A 16,183-nucleotide genomic window follows, 5' to 3' on the forward strand; every position below is an offset into this window, starting at 1 on the left:
CCCAAAACAATCAGTTGAACAACCATCTAATAAAAATGAACCACATTCGAAAGCTCAGAAGCACATGCAGAGTAGTAGTGTCAAAGCTTCAGACACTGGCAAGGAAGAGAAAAGGGCCTTTGAAATGCGTAGAGATAAAGATCAGTTACCTCAGAGCAAAATGCATGAGTCATCAAAAAGGGACAGTGGAGTTCAAAGTGCCGCATCCTCTGAAGGCAAAAGACTGCATACAAGAACTGATACAAGTACTTCTCCTTCGAGTGCTACACCCAAGAAAGTTTCTCCAGACATCATGCTCTCAGATGGTGCTGAGAGTGGTGACATGCAATCAAAGACCCTCAGAAAAAAGGCTGAATCTCAAATTCCTGTACGCACAAATGGCCCTTCAGATAGTGATCAATCCAGAAAAGTTAAGCAAGACACAACAGTGAAACAGTCAGAGAAAGGGCAGTCACAGATACCCACCCTACCTAAATCTAGAGTCCAGGGTAGATCTGAACTAGCTGGCCTAAAGTCCCAAGATTCAAGCTCTAGCACCCTCACTGATGCTGCTTCTGTGGAAGGCAAAGAGAGAACAACCATTGTTACAACACGAGAAGGTTTTAAAGGTCTTAAATCCTTGCCTGTTTATGTAAGTGTACAATCTGGGAAAGGTGACAAAGACTCTGGAGGCCAAAATGGCAGTCATAAAAAGATCATCACTTCTGAAAGCCGAACCATTTACACAGTAAAACAGAAGCAGGCCACACCCCCCCAAGCTAGCCCAGATGACGACACCTTAGAACAGGTGTCTTTTATAGATAGCTCTGGAAAGAGTCCCATGACCCCTGAAACCCCCAGTTCTGAAGAGGTCAGTTATGACCTCATGTCCCGAACCCCAGAGGCCCTAAGTTTCATGCCAGCTCATCCCAGTCCAATCCAAGAGTTGACGGAGGAATCGGAGGGCGAGGAGCAAGGAAAAGCCTTTTCATTCAAAGAATCTCCATTGGAGATTCCGAAAACCATTACTGTCGTTGCTGAGCCTAGTAATGCCAACACTGGACTGGTCGCTAAGGCTAGGCGAGTAGCTTACATAGAGTTTCCCCCACCCCCGCCCCTGGAGGAGCAATCCCAACCCGAGCCTAAGGGCTCATCCTCAGATGCTGATACAGAAATGATGGAGGTGAACCTCCAGGAGGAACACGATAAGCATCTTCTTGCTGAGCCCATCATCAGAATTCAGCCCCCAACCCCTGTACCCCCAGGTACCGATGAGAGTAGCTCAAGCGATGATGAATCAGTTTTTCAACCCATTCGTTCAAAGAAATACAAATTTAAAGTGGATGAGGACAAAAAGGACAAGGAGTCCAAAACCAAAAAGCAGGACAAAAACGGAAACCACAAAGAACCCGGAGTTAATGGCACAGTAAAAGGAGATGATGATGACTACGAACAAAATGGGAATGACCAATCTCTAACAGACTGTTCGATAGCAACAACTGCAGAGTTCTCGCATGACACTGACGCGACCGAGGTAGACTCCCTTGATGGCTATGACCTTCAAGATGAAGATGATGGCTTATGTGACCAAAACGCAAAGCCGTTCAGTTTTGGAAATGATAATCGAAAGGACGTGTGGTCAACGGACACAATGCTTAGGCCAAGTGACCGTGTTTTTAGTCAAAATAAACTCGAGGTCATTGAAGAAGAAGAAGAGGGCAAAAAGGCTAACGGAAACAGTGATCCATTTGACAAACAATTCGAAGAAGGAAAAGAATGTGTAAACATTGAAAAACAATCAAAACCAGATGGACATTCAGACACGTACTTTAGTTACAAATTAGAGGAGGAGTTTAACACTCCTTTCAAAACAGTTGCGACCAAAGGTTTGGACTTTGATCCTTGGTCCAGCAAGGGAGGAGATGATGAAGTGATTGACGCTAGAATTAAAGACGATGAGCCCAAGCCCTTTGGGTTAGCTGCAGATGACAAGTCTCAGGGCACGTCTCCTGACACGACTCCCGCTAGAACCCCAACCGACGACAGCACACCAACAAGCGAGCCTAACCCTTTCCCCTTCCACGAAGGGAAGATGTTTGAGATGACTCGCAGTGGCGCAATTGACATGAGCAAGCGGGATTTTGTTGAAGAGAGACTGCAGTTTTTTCAGATTGGTGAGCATTCCCACGAAGGGAAGTCGGGTGGGGAGGGGGCAAGAACGTTAGAGACAGCCATGCCTGAGGCAAGTGAGAAAGATCAGTTTCATGCTAGCAGTGCCACACTAGCCTCGTGTAGTATCATTCAAATTACCACTGACAGACGGGACACAACATTCAGTAACAACACTCAGGACTCATCTTCAGACACCATCACAGCTTCCAAAGTCCAGTCTAAATTGTGTTCTACCTTTAAAGTTGGGGTCCCGATGACATCAGTCTTGACAATGGTTGGTGATTACGCGAATCAGAGAGACTTTAAATCAAAGTCATCAGATGATGCTGGGCTTAGTGGGCTAGAATCGAGCATAGGGAGTCAGTCTTTTCAAAGCACAGAGATCTCTCAGCCAGGGCGAAGAGGACATTTTCAAACAGAGAACTGTAACAGTAATAACCTGGAGCTTTCGAACACTGAACCTGATTTCATTCAGCAAGGCAGCGTAGTGTTTAATCAAATCTCTTTTTCAGACCTCAGTCAAACCCAGCCAGTAAGCACATCTGAGAATGTATTCATCAGGGACCACACAGTCAAAGTTGAAGGGAACAAAATTCAAAGTGAACACATTAAAACAAAATCCGGGAACATTAAGGAAGCTCAGCCAAAGTCTAGATTGCCAGTAAGAGCACCCTTGTCATCACCTTGCAGCCAGAGTACTTCAGCTGGAAATAAGCAGAAACCAAAACAGGCAGTAAGGCCAATTGTCAGGCCTGTAGTTCGAGAAAGATTGGATCCTTTCCCAAATACAAAACCCAAAACCAGAATTCCAATCAAAGTTAAAACAGTCAGCACTTCATCACAGAGGGAGGTAAAATCAGGGACAGCGAAAGCCACATCGTCAATCAGTAGAACCACTAGTGCAGGAGCGAGGGAGAAAGAAAGGGGCAAAAAGCAACAGGCACCCTCAAGGTTACCCATCAAGGACAGGTCAAGCAGGTCAACCTTGGGTCCTAGCACCAGAAGCAGTTCATCCAGTCAGACGAGCAGAGTAGGGCAGTCTCGTCTGGCCAGTAGCGCCTCAGCAGAGAAGCACAAGGGAGCCAGTAGGGGCCGGGTAAAACTCGGAGACCGCCAGTCCAACGAAGACACAAAGATGCAGGCAGACACGTCCGTTGATGATGACAGCACGTCCAGGAACACCTCACTGTCAGACGCCTCTCAGTCCACCCATACATCCAGGTCTGCTAGAGACGTGAGGGCAGAGGTTGAGCAGGCCGACAGAGAAAGGAGGAGGAGGAGGAGGAGGAAGAGTAGCTGCAGGACTGATGGGAGTGAAGGCAGTCAGGTTGAGGGGCCCCAGAAGGCCCCCAGCGTGGAGAACGAGCCTAGTTTGTAAAACTTTCCACTTGATTGATCTTAGTGCATGAGCCGTTGTGATTTGCCTGTGACGTGACTAGCCGTCATTCTGTCATTTGTCATCCGTGTGTACGTGTGTCTCAGAGTCGGGTCTTTGTACTGTACTTTTTACTATCAAAGTAGTCAGATGCTGCAGCATGCTAGATTGACTGACTGCCGCGTTGGACGATTGGCTGGTCCTCGCCATGTGGTTTGTACTAGTGTCTGTGCAGGTGGAGAGGGTCTAGCTTACAGAGCCATGCAAACACGCAATCCTATCCTAGCACAGCACTCAAGTTTTGCTCGCATGTGTAGTTTCATTTGACACCTGTGAAATTCACTTTTGATCTCAACTTGAACGCATATCGTAGCTCTAGAGGTGTTTGACTCGTGTTTGTTCGATTGTTTGTGTTTTCCTTGTGGGGGTTGTTTTAATTTTGTTTCTGGTGGTAAGCTTCGCCAAGTAGAGGGTTTGCCTGGTAGAGTTGTAGGATCATAAATCTAACCTCTTGTGAAACTGAGTACTGAACAAACTGTGATTAATTGTGTTTTTACCCCTTTCTAGTCATTCTGTCTTTTCCTAGCATTAATTACAGTCTGTTTCGATCGATATTTACCTTTTAAAGGAATATTCTGGAAAAAAACACTAACTTTAGAACTTACTATATGCAGTTGATCATCCTCTGCAGGTCTGTGGTTCCATCTTTTAGAGGAAGCAATTTTACAGCATAGCATGCGGTTAAAAACATGAAACTAAAGTCTAAGTGAAATCATCACACTTGTTGATAAAAACTAAAACTGGTCATCCACGTTCTCCACAATCATTTTGGTTGGTTGCAGGAACAAAACAAAAGATTAAAGGAATGATCCACCACATACTGACAAGGCCTTTTGACTATTCAAAATTATTTGTTAAAGAAAAACTTACAAAAACTGAGAAAATGTCACAGATTTGCTCACTTGTAAGTTTTTTTTTGGTTTGTTTTGGCTAAATGCTTAAATTGAAGGCTTCTCAGTACATAGTGGATCACTACGCTAACATGCTAACATGTTTATTAATAACTTGCCCAAACATGCATTGGATGATAAACTGGATTTTATACAGGTGGGAAAATCTGAATCAATTAGATTTTTTCCCTGGAATATTCCTTTAGCCTTAAGTATAAGATAACTCCTAAAGGCATAAGAAACACAGTATAGACAAAACCAGACATTTCTGAATTGTTATTTTAAAAGATGTTTGGGCAGAAAGGGGTTTTGTCTTTCTTAAATATCAATATACCACCTGTATAAATCCACAAGTGGATGTTAACTAGCCTCCGTCTGTCCTCCAGGCCCTCAGAGTCCCTGTGAGAGGACAGATTTGCGTATGGCCATTGTTGCTGACCATCTCGGCCTGAGCTGGACAGGTAAGGACCAACCGAGAGAAATGTCTCCACCTGGTGGACAAAAGTGTACCTGTTAATTTCAAGTCGCAACGCAATGACATTTCATCCTGAAGTTTGATAAACAAAAATATAAAGAAAAGGAAATAAACATAGCCACATATGGCTGTATCTGTTATCAATAGTCTGCTGATAAGCAGGGTTTAGCTCATCCTGTGGCGGCGCTTGGATTAGTGACAAGTGCTGGCTTGAGACTCAGCGTGTGGTGTGTGATGGGCATGCTGGGAGAAGGGTGTGCCATCTGCAGTGTGTGTGGACCTGCCTGCACTGCAGCACTGCGCACATGTGTCAGGGGAGGGAGGGAGAGAGAGAGAGAGAGAGAGAGAGAGAGAGATGGAGTGGGGGTGAGAAAGAGGGAGAGAGAGGGGCTAGAGAAATGGAGGGGAGAGAGACAGAAAGAGAGAGGGAGGGAAAGAGAGGGTAAGACAGACAGACAGAGAGAGAGAGACTGAGGGAGGGAGGAGTTGTATGACAGAGAGAGAGAGATTTAGGGAGAGAGGAGTGGTATGACAGAGAGAGAGAAAGAGAGAGGGCTAATCTATTTTTAATGTGTTGCAGAGCTGGCCAGGGAAATAAATTTCTCTGTAGATGAGATCAATCACATCCGGGTGGAAAACCCCAACTCTCTGACAGCTCAGAGCTTCATGCTCCTAAAGAAATGGGTTAACCGCGATGGTAAAAATGCCACAAGTGAGTATGTTTACGTTAGCTGTCGCTAGATGTCTCTTGTCAGTTTACCTCACAATACACATTTCAAATCACAAGCTAATAGTAGTTTTAAAAATCATCTTTTTGAAAATGAATTACTGACTCATGGCTTAAATCAAGACACTATCCCCTACTGTAGACACAAAACATGCCCCTTCACACACACAAACACACACACACACACACACACACACAGACAAACACACATGCACACATACATAATATAAAAGAGCGAGTGGGCGTTAGCCGGTGCCTGCTGTGTGGTGACGTCAGTGTAGCAGATTGCTGCAAAATGTCTGTGTATTAAAGGTTATCCAGAGTATCAGCTATCTAAAGACCACGTCCATCTGCAAAAATGAATTATGTATGTTCATCTAACAATTCAATTAGGCCAATTTATGTACCATGTTATTTATCTCTATTGATGTTGTTCCATATGACGTATTAGCTGTCTTACACATACAATAACTTATTTAATGAACTTGGAATGAACTGTATTTTACAAATTGTTTATAACCATTTGCTATGTTTGATTTTGTTTTCAGCGGATGCCTTAACCGCAGCCCTGACAAAGATCAATCGGATGGATATTGTGACCTTGCTGGAAGGGCCAATATTTGACTATGGTAACATTTCAGGCACACGGTGTTTTGCAGATGATAACGCAGTTTCCCTGGATCAGGCGGATGGTAAAGTTTAGCTCCATCTAGCTGAACTCTATCGCTCCTCTTACTCTTCTTCTATCAGATCGGTGTAGAATTAACGACAGGCACCCCCGTTCAAAAGTTCAGCTTTAAAATGCTAAACTCTATAAATAAACACATTAGATTTGAATCGAAACAGAATCGCCAGAGATATCTGCACTGCCATTTTCTATTTCTTTCTGCCTGATATTTGGTGGCCGTCTTCAGATCATGCCCTGGAGGCGGTGTGATAAACTTACTTTATGTGTCACTGTATTCTGATGTGTGTAGACAAGAATAAGGCACAGAGCTTCATTGGCTCTCAATGCAGGCCTTTGCCACCAATCTCAAGCCCTTCTGTTTATGTTTCAGAGTGGGATTTACCTCCCCGATAAGGAACAGTAGAAACATAATTAATTATCTGACGTTTTATTGTCAGTATCTTGAGATGGGCTTGAGATTTGATCAGTATTTGCTTTACTGGTGATTATGTTTATGTGTATATGTTATTTAATGATAAAATGGAAAGCCGTAAACTAGTATATTGGCTGTTTTACTGGCCTTTAATTTGAAAAAAGCAATACTTTGCAACATACATGAAAACATAATTATGATAGCAGCCTAGCTTATAAGGCATGAATGCTTCTGTCACTGCTTTTCTGTCCCTTTCTCTCACTTTCTCTGTATATTAACAGTACTACTATACTTTTAATATGAAGCTCTGACGTTAGCATGGCTTTGGCTACAGTGGAATGTGTGCTTGTTTTGAAGTGGCCGTTTTGAATAAACAAAACAGAAGCAAAAACAAGCTTTTTTAAGTCCAACATCCCTGGTTTCTCTGAACCTTCCTGGTAGCGTGCTTCCTCTGCAAAACCAGACCACCTGCTTCCTCCACATGCAAAATGGCCGCCGCGCCAGTAACACAAGCTGCACTTCCTAACCCGCTCAGCGCAGAGAGTGCGTAGCGTAGGCTAACCCTCCAAAGCAGAGGCATCACCACCGCCCGCTCTCTTTCTCTCTCTCTCTCTCTCTTGTTCACAAGGCTCTAACCTGCTGGCGACTCTGGCTTCCTGCTATAGCTCCCCCAACCTCCACAGTCCAGTTTCACTCATACCAAAACACATCTCACTGCAGCAATGCTAGTGTAAATTCACCCTCACCCTCTCTAATAACATCTTTCACACAGACCTGTTCTCCTTCATACTAACCTCATCAATCTGTTTGTTTTTTTGTTTGTTTGTCTGCTTGTTTATCTCACCTTGATTGGCCTTCACACCCTTTTCCTGCATTCACCATGTTAGTTCCAGAAGTTTCCTTAGCTGAAAGCTCCTCAAAGCGTCCTCGCCCTAAATCATTGTCTACCTCAACTTCCCCACCCTCAAGCACACTTCATAGTCCTCACCCTATAGCTCCCTCACCCCCTTCCCCACCCTCAAGCACACTTCAGAGTCCTCACCCTGTAGCTCCCTCACCCCCTTCCCCATCACCATCTACCTCCACAAGTGTTCCCGAAAGTTCTTGTCAAACCATACTGACCCCCACCTTGTCTTCCTCACCCTCACCTTCTGATCTCTCATTTTCTTCTAACACATCATCCATACCTGAGATTACCTCCCCTCAACCCATGTCTCCTACACCCTCCTCCCCTAATCCCTCATCCCCTACCCCCTCATCCCCTAATCCCTTATCCCCTACCCCCTCAAGTGTTCCTCATTGTCCAGCTGTTGTCCTTACGCCGCCCCCATCTGGTCTACCCCCACACCTACAACTTGATCCTACAGTACCTGAGATTTATCTTTAATGTTAGATCAACCTTTTTCAGAATACTCTATGTTAGTAAGCACTTACTATGGACTATGTATGTACCTTAATAACGTAGTCCGACATACATCATACTATGATATGAACCTTTTAAATAACATAGTCCGACATTCAACATCATACTCTATTATGAATCTTTTAAATAACATAGTCCGACATTCAACATCATACTCTATTATGAACCTTTTAAATAACATAGTCAGACATACAACATCATACTCTATATACTCGACGGTATTATGTACCGTTTTAATATTTTTAGGAGACAATGTTGCATTTAACACAGTTATCAATCACCTTCCATCAACATTAATATATTTGTAGTTTTATCATTGACAAGACCTGCACTGCAAGCTTACATACGCTACAGGCAAGCGCTTTTTTAACATCTCCTGCAGTGCATTGGCAGCAGCTACCCTTTTTCTGTGCATGTGTGAGCAGACACTCCAGTCGTTTTTTCACCATTTCCCTCTGTCTCCAGCTGTGGTTGTGTGTCCAACCCCCCCCCCCCCCCCCCCCCCCACACCTCAAACCACCCTCCTCCTCAGTCCCATTGTGTTATCTCACCCCAGGTTACCACAACATCGACTTGGAGATGCAGACCCCCACAGAGTTGAACTATGAACCCCCCTCCCCGCTCCGCCACGACGATTACTTTAGCCTGGACCCCGATAGTGTAGACCCCTCGCATAGCACCCCCATTAGGCCCAGCAACCTCTCCCTGCCCAGCACACCGAGCCTGGGCCCTGGGCCCCGGGGCCCCGAGCCCCCAACGGTGTTGGCAGAGGACACGTCCCTGGAGAGTCATGGGGTCCAGGGCCTGGAGGAGTTCTCCACAGAGGAAGATGTCGCGGCCAGCCATGAGGAGTCTGAGACCGCCCTCCGGGAGGCAGCCGGGCAAGACGAAGCACAGGGAGAGCCAGAGGCATCCGCACACGGCGGCCTGAGAGAGGCCGAGAGGGAGGTAGAGGTGGCGATGATGATGCGGGAGCTCGACGAATGGGCGCCCGAGGCAAACATGCGCCCGCAAGCCGTGGATGTGGAAGGAGGCGGCAGGTCTGGTTGTGCAGAGGAAGAGGATGAGGATGAAGATGGCGAGATGACGCAGGAGAAATTGAAGTCCCTGCTGGGAGACATTATGCTGGAGGAAGGCTTAGAGGACGAGGAGATGACAGAGGAGAAAGTGCGGCAGATCATCTCACAGGTGCAACAGGCAGAAAAAGACATGTCTTCACTTGCAGGTTGGCCAGACGAGCCCTCGGGAGCCGGTGAGACCACGGAAGCAGCGGCGGCAGCGGTGGTGGCTGCGGCAGTGGCAGCAGCAGCAGCAGAGGCCCCCAGGTCACAGGACAGCAGAGAGCCGACATCAGAGCAACAATGGAAAAGGTAGAACTCCACCCACCTCAAGGGGTTTTTGTTCAGGTTCAGGTCTCTTGACATCGTTCGTACATTGCTAGTGGACAAATAAGCGCAGAAGATGTTCGCCAGTCCTTTTCACACTAACTGGCTGACTTCAGGTGTATTCAACATGTCACCCACCATACAAGCATGCTAGTTCTTATGCTATTAAATAGACATGTCACCATCACAGCCAGAGCCACAAGCTAGAATAATTAACCTGGTTTGATGCAAAAAAAAAAGAAAAGAAAAACAAAACACATGTTTGATCATGGCCGGGAGATGGGTAATGTGTGATGAGCGTGCAAGTATATGACTTCTGCCATCATATCATCCAGGTGGCCTGTATTTGTGGTGGTGAAAGGGAGTCCCCAAAATATCTCCGCGAGCAATTTGAGGATGTCGTGAAAACCATTGAGAAAGTGTAACCCATAATGCAACCATTCGTTCATAACTCAGTTCTTCAGTGTTCCCTCATCTCCTGGTCTCTCAGTTCTTCAGTGTTCCCTCATCTCCTGGTCTCTCATAGTCAGGGGGCTCTGTGGTCTCACCTCCTGAGAGCCAGGCACCATAACAGGGACTTAAGTTAGGGGAAGGAATGTCACTTTGCGAGAAGAAAACTTTGACCTGTGCCTGAGTATAACTGTGCATTATTATCCCCCATATCCTGATCACTCTCAGCCATTCATTCATTCATTCGTTCATTCATTCATTCATTCATTCATTCATCCATTCATTACTAACACCAATTTTCCTGTGGTCCTCCTTCCCCGGAGCAGCCAGGAGAGCTCTGCGGTGTCGCCCCCAGAGGGGAAGGCGGAGGGGCAAAAGCAGAACGGAGAGCACGCCGAGGCCCAAGGGCAGCCTGATGCCCACGAGCCGCAGAAACAGGCGGAGGCCAGCAGGGCGGCGCCAGAGGACAGCACAGCAGGATCCAGCGCCAAGGAGGCCAAGAGTTCAACTGTGCCTGAGAACCAAGCACAGGTATGTTGACACGTCTATACGTTTTCAATTCATTTTACAACATGCCTATGCATTTCCAATACATTGTAAATATTTTGATTACCCTATGCCATTTAAAGTGATGTGACAGATTAAAATCCCGAGCGCACAGCTGCAGAATGTGCACAAAACATTCCAGAGCCTTAAGGCATGCATTCTGACTCATGCGGAAACACAACAGTGCCAAGTACTTAATGAAGTGTTGAAAGAATAACTGAAGGCAATTTAACCTGCACTGCAATAGTCAAAGGAATTTATTGACTGTGTGATCATGTAAAGGTAATACAGCAATATCTATAATTATGAATGTACTGACATATACTAATATACTACAACAATTAGTTTTACTAAACTAAATTTGTAAATTGGCTAAATTACTCAATTAGTAACTACATTTGCTACAAATACATTCTCATTATTTTATGTCAGGAATGAACCCATGTTAGTTTCTTAAGATGTAATTTTAACAAACAAAAGTGTGGCAAATTTGTTATAATTATAATATATATATTTGCCTCTGTCGCTGGGTATTGCAGCTACCTTGAGGTATTCAGATTCACTCTTTTACACTTTTTAAGTACACTAGCTCAGTGTAATATGTGTAGCGGAAACATCCACAGTACAAACACGTGCACACACACACACACACACACACACACACACACACACACACACACACACACTCACACACTCACAGGCAGTAAGTACACTAGCTCAGTGTAATATGTGTAGCGGAAACATCCACAGTACAAACACGTGCGCACACACACACACACACACACACACACACACATAAAAACACACTCACACACTCACACACACACACACACTCACACACTCACAAACACATGCACACACACACACACTCACAGGCAGTGGTAACGCAGTGTACTGAACTGCCCTTGGCAGGCTGGGGCTCGTAGAGCTGCTGAGAGCAGCTCTGATGAGGAACAGACCATCACCACACGAGTGTATCGGCGAAGGGTGATTCTTAAGGTACCAACTGGTGTTGGAGCTGTGTGTGCGTGCGCTAAGTAGGCCAAGCCGTGTGTGTGTGTGTGTGTGTGTGTGTGTGTGGCCACAGGCATGGAGTGATGAGCTATTTGTCGTTCATCTCGGGGCAACCAGAGGTTAGCCCATTCGCTTACCCATTCTCTTTCGCTCTCACTTTCATTCTCTGGGTCTTTTCTCTCTCTTTCTTTTTCTCTCTCTCTCTTTCTCTCTCTATCTATCTCTCTGCCATTCTCTCCATCTGCAACTCAAATATCAACTGTTCAAATTGACCTTGGATTGAGGAGGAGACAGATTGTTTCGGTATATTTCAGAGAGAAATATTTCAATCTGTCAGAAAAGGGGTCTGATTTGACAATGTAAAACACATTATACCACACAGTATTTGTAAGTTTGAAAAAGAGTTTCATGAAAGTACACATTTCATGAATTTATGAATTTGTTCGGTACAGGTGTTATTGCCATTGCTCTCACTACCTGTCTTCTTTTTTTTATTCTGGGAATGTTATCTGCTATAAAGGAAAATCCATCAGTTATCTTCCCTCATCATCACATCTGCTTCTGTGTTCTGTGCCTCACACCTTACCTGTCATATCATGCCATTTCCCTCTCTGCTGTGTGCTCATTGCTTACCATTGACAATTTCACCACCTTCATCAATCTGTACCAGAAGACCTCCTTAGTAATTACTATGTTATGTGAATTTAATTACATAAACAAAAAGTAACAAAAGGTCAAGAGAAACCCCTGCTTGAGCGTATGCAAAGGGGACGGGTGGTGATCTTAAATGGTTGCCATGTTGGAGTGATGTCATTTTTGTAGTGTATTCAGGCAGTAAGGCTTTGTGATTGCGTAGTTAAGTAGTAGTAGTAGTTAAGTGAAGACTGTGATCTGTTCTCCTGTTTGACTCTACTTTGCATCCACTCTCCCCTCACTCAAATGACCCAGGGAGAGCAGGCCAAAAACATTCCTGGGGAATCGGTGACGGAGGAGCAGTTCACGGACGAGGATGGAAACATTGTCACCAGAAAAGTAATGCCACTGCTGCCCCTGTCACTCGCCACTGTTCCCTTGTCCCGCTCGAAAGCTTCAGTCCAGATGTTCTCTGTTCTGCTGTCTTCTTCTCTGTTTGTGGGCGGACTTTAGCACAACATCAGGGTCCTTGCATACATCTGGAAACCCTGGTGTTTGAAAGCCCTCATATGAAACTCAGGAAGGTTCATAAAATGTTTTAGAAAAAAAATAAAAATTGTTCACAGACTCATGGACAGTTCAAGATAGTAAATACAGTTACTATGTCAGTCAAATAAAGTTTTTAAGTTTTTTTTTAAAAACGTGAAAATTGATCGGCTGATCTCCCACAATTATTCCCCATGCATGTAACATCAGGAAAGTGTTGTTTAAGTGTTTAACTCCAATTAAATATTAAGATAACTGGATATTGAAAAAACTTTTTTTGTGTGGACAACAAAAAAATAAAACTCCAGAGCTCTGCTCATCACCCCTCCTCTCTGCCCTCATCATCATCCACAGGTCATTCGAAAGGTCGTCCGCCGCACGGCTCCCTCTGAGGAGAAGGGCAAAAGCCGGCGCAAGCGGGGCAAAGGTCGTCAGGCCACTAGGGCCGAGCACCAGGAGGAAGAGCAGGCCCGAGCGCCTGCGCCCCACAGAGAGCGCACTGAGGTTGGGCTCGCTCGAGAGGACGTGCCGTGCCCCTAGGGTGGAGTGCCGTGTGTGTTGATGGGGTGGGAATAGGGGTAGAGAGTGGGGAAATGGGGGGTGGGGGTTGGGTCGCCGTTCGTTTGATGAAGTCTCAGATCCCGTGTTGTTTTTGAGTGTGCTGTGGCTGAGTGGGATCTTGCTTGCCCGAAAAGAATGCCTCACCTGTGAATTGCACGTGCTTTTTGGAACACTACTTGGAGACTGACTTCTTTATCTACGAGTCAAGATGTCTCATTGATATCTGCACTAGATCAGCAATCCTTCAGTCTCCCACTATCTCCTCAAAAGGCCTTGTGTGGGACCTGCTGTGTACCAAAGACATTTACTGATGCTTCATTTAGTGAGTGGTGTGTCTTCTTCCGGATCTTTTGGAGTGTCCATCCATTACCGTTTGATTACGTCTGAGTGTTTTGCTGTGCTTTGATTGAAGTGACCCTCGAATCTCTCAAGAAGTGCATTGTGAGTGAGTTTTTCTTTCAGCATGCCTGTTGGACAACACGCACTTCCAAGCTGCAGTTCTGTGGGTCCCTCCTCCGTGTGTACATCCCAGTGAATTGTGTCTAATATCATTTTTTAATGTTTTACAGTCCGGAGAAGGAGCCAAGGGGAAGAAAAAGGGAGAGAGACAACAGGGGGGCAAAGGTCAATCATAACAGTCACAATCGCCACATGGTAGGTGGTATATTTTCTCCTCGTCCTCGTCCTCGTCCTCGTCCTCGTCCTCGTCCTAGGGAGAGATCCCAACAAAAATCAAAAGCATGGCTGGAATCCTTTTGTGGCTCGAGCCACCAGCCATTAGTCAAGCCTATATCTATGTGTTCAATAGAACACAAAAGAAAGCTGCTCTGTTGCAGTTTTTTTTTTTTCGTTTTTTTTTTTGTTAGCACAAAAGAATCCTCCACTACAGATAACATGCAGACGCAGCTCAATAGGGCCAGCACATTGTTCCCTGAGCACTAGTACAGTGGCCCTCTATCGCAAAACTATTTTCAGTACCTTGCAGTTTTTTTGTGTCTGTCTGATTAAAATATTTTTTGTAAGGATTGAGCTGTTTTTTTTTGTTTGTTTGTTTGTTTGTTTGTGGTTAGCATTACATTTAGGAATGAAACGGAATTAAACATTGAGTTTAAGAATTTAACATTCAAAATTCAAAGTTTAGCTCTTTTCTTAAAAGTGTATTTTTCCAAAGAATTGCTCATGTATATCTTTATGCATTAATATGTTTACACAGCACAATATCACCAAATCCTTGGTTATCATAGCTGGTTACTGTGCAGTAGTCCACTTGACATTAATGGTGTAGTTTCTAATATTTAGCAGATCTGTTGTTCCACTTCCATTGTTTTTTTTGTTTTGTATGTTTCAGATTTGAAATCGTCTCATAATTCTTTTCCTGGAAGGGGAATCACTGGAAATCAGCTGACGGGGACGCGTGTCTAAAGCTTTTCACATAAAACGCATGGATTTCAGCAAGAGAGGCGTCTTCTGAGTCTAGACATTTTTTTTTTCGCATGAGCATGACAAAAAAAAAACACACACACACAAAAAAACAAGACTAATTTGTTTCTGTCAACGACACAGAGCATACAGTCCAGGACTTGTGGGGAGGGCTAGATGACTGGACTGTGAGGCCTGCCCAGCTCCTAGAGCCTACCGGACTCCCCACAATGCAACAGACCCCCCCTAAAGCAATTTTCTGTGACCAAAGATGGTACAATTTAAAGCAGTACTGATGAGACAGAGATAGATGGAGGAGCACTGAATCACCTTCAACACTCGCCTTACGTTGATCCTCTTGGACCCATGATGTCGGGTTGTATAATGCTGTTGGATTTGTTTTTTGTTTTCCTTTTGAGATTTTCTTGTATATAAATTACACTGTATAAATTCTTTTGAAGAAAAAAAAAAGAAGAAAAAAGTAGCTCACAAATTGTTGATGCACTGTCTGGAGAGCTTTTCAGATACAATGAAATCAAATGAATTGCCAACGTTGATTGCAACAATAAGGAAAGGCTTGGCTCTGACTTGTAATAATGTTAGCAAATTGAAAAAAAAAAGTTTGTAAATGACACACAAAAAAAGCTAACTTGATTTTAACAGCGAGCGTTTCTTTCAATAACACTGCACCTACTCTCAACACTTAAACATGGGAACAGCTGTAGAGTCCTTCTCACATACTGTACCTTCTCAGAGTACTAATATTTTGATGCATGTGATTCACATTATTCTAATTATGTTTTTTTTTTTTTCTAAATTGCAAACACTGCATTGTGACGTGGAAGGACGCAAGGTGTGCTGTCTGTGCATTCAAATTTCTGCCATTTCTGTCACTCACAACTGTTTTGTATGAGATGCCACACAGCATAACACAGAATTTAATGAATTGAATAGATGAGAATGGGAATACCTCACTTCATGCTTCTTGATGGTACAGCAACACACAGCTGAGGATCCCGTTAGCAGCAAGGGGTTCTTGGAAAAGGAATCAGTAATAACCCGAATGTATCATGTAGACCGGCACGCTGTAAACGTTTTAACTGTTATCATCTGTATTGGCAGGAGGATTTAGAGGGCTACGACAGCCGATCATCTGTGATCATTCAAGCAGTGTATTGCTAGATTTTATAAAAAGCTACTGTGGTTCAAAAGGGGCATTTTTATTTGGGTTTTTGTGAAATTTGATTTCTGATGAAATTGGTTCGTATGACAGGCACCAACGGCATTCATTGAAAATAGATCTGGTAACATACTGTATGTATGGCAAGACGAAAACATACACTGGATGATCTAATTAATTATTTAAGCATAAAATAAATTGTGTTTAAACCCAAATGTTGTCACATTGTGTTTTTGGATGTTTTAGAA

At 44.3% G+C, this 16,183-nt stretch overlaps 1 protein-coding gene across 2 annotated transcripts in view; it reads left to right on the forward strand.

Moving 5' to 3' along the window:
• Positions 1 to 16,150, forward strand: part of ank3b (ankyrin 3b) — a 206,639-nt gene extending 190,489 nt beyond the window's left edge. Inside the window, exons 41-50 of one of the 2 annotated variants that reach the window (XM_031561631.2) lie at positions 4,863 to 4,937; positions 5,532 to 5,663; positions 6,227 to 6,307; positions 8,758 to 9,571; positions 10,363 to 10,567; positions 11,495 to 11,581; positions 12,545 to 12,628; positions 13,130 to 13,279; positions 13,906 to 13,990; positions 14,685 to 16,150. In XM_031561631.2, the coding sequence (XP_031417491.1) occupies positions 4,863 to 4,937; positions 5,532 to 5,663; positions 6,227 to 6,307; positions 8,758 to 9,571; positions 10,363 to 10,567; positions 11,495 to 11,581; positions 12,545 to 12,628; positions 13,130 to 13,279; positions 13,906 to 13,971 (1,694 nt within the window). In that variant the 3' untranslated portion in view covers positions 13,972 to 13,990; positions 14,685 to 16,150. Of the gene's footprint in view, positions 1 to 4,862; positions 4,938 to 5,531; positions 5,664 to 6,226; positions 6,371 to 8,757; positions 9,572 to 10,362; positions 10,568 to 11,494; positions 11,582 to 12,544; positions 12,629 to 13,129; positions 13,280 to 13,905; positions 13,991 to 14,684 lie in introns of both variants that reach the window. The other variant, XM_031561632.2, reaches the window with a different exon arrangement.
• The last annotated feature ends 33 nt before the right edge of the window (positions 16,151 to 16,183 follow it).

The sequence above is a fragment of the Clupea harengus genome, chromosome 23, assembly GCF_900700415.2.
Source record: "Clupea harengus chromosome 23, Ch_v2.0.2, whole genome shotgun sequence".
Lineage (NCBI taxonomy): Eukaryota > Metazoa > Chordata > Actinopteri > Clupeiformes > Clupeidae > Clupea > Clupea harengus.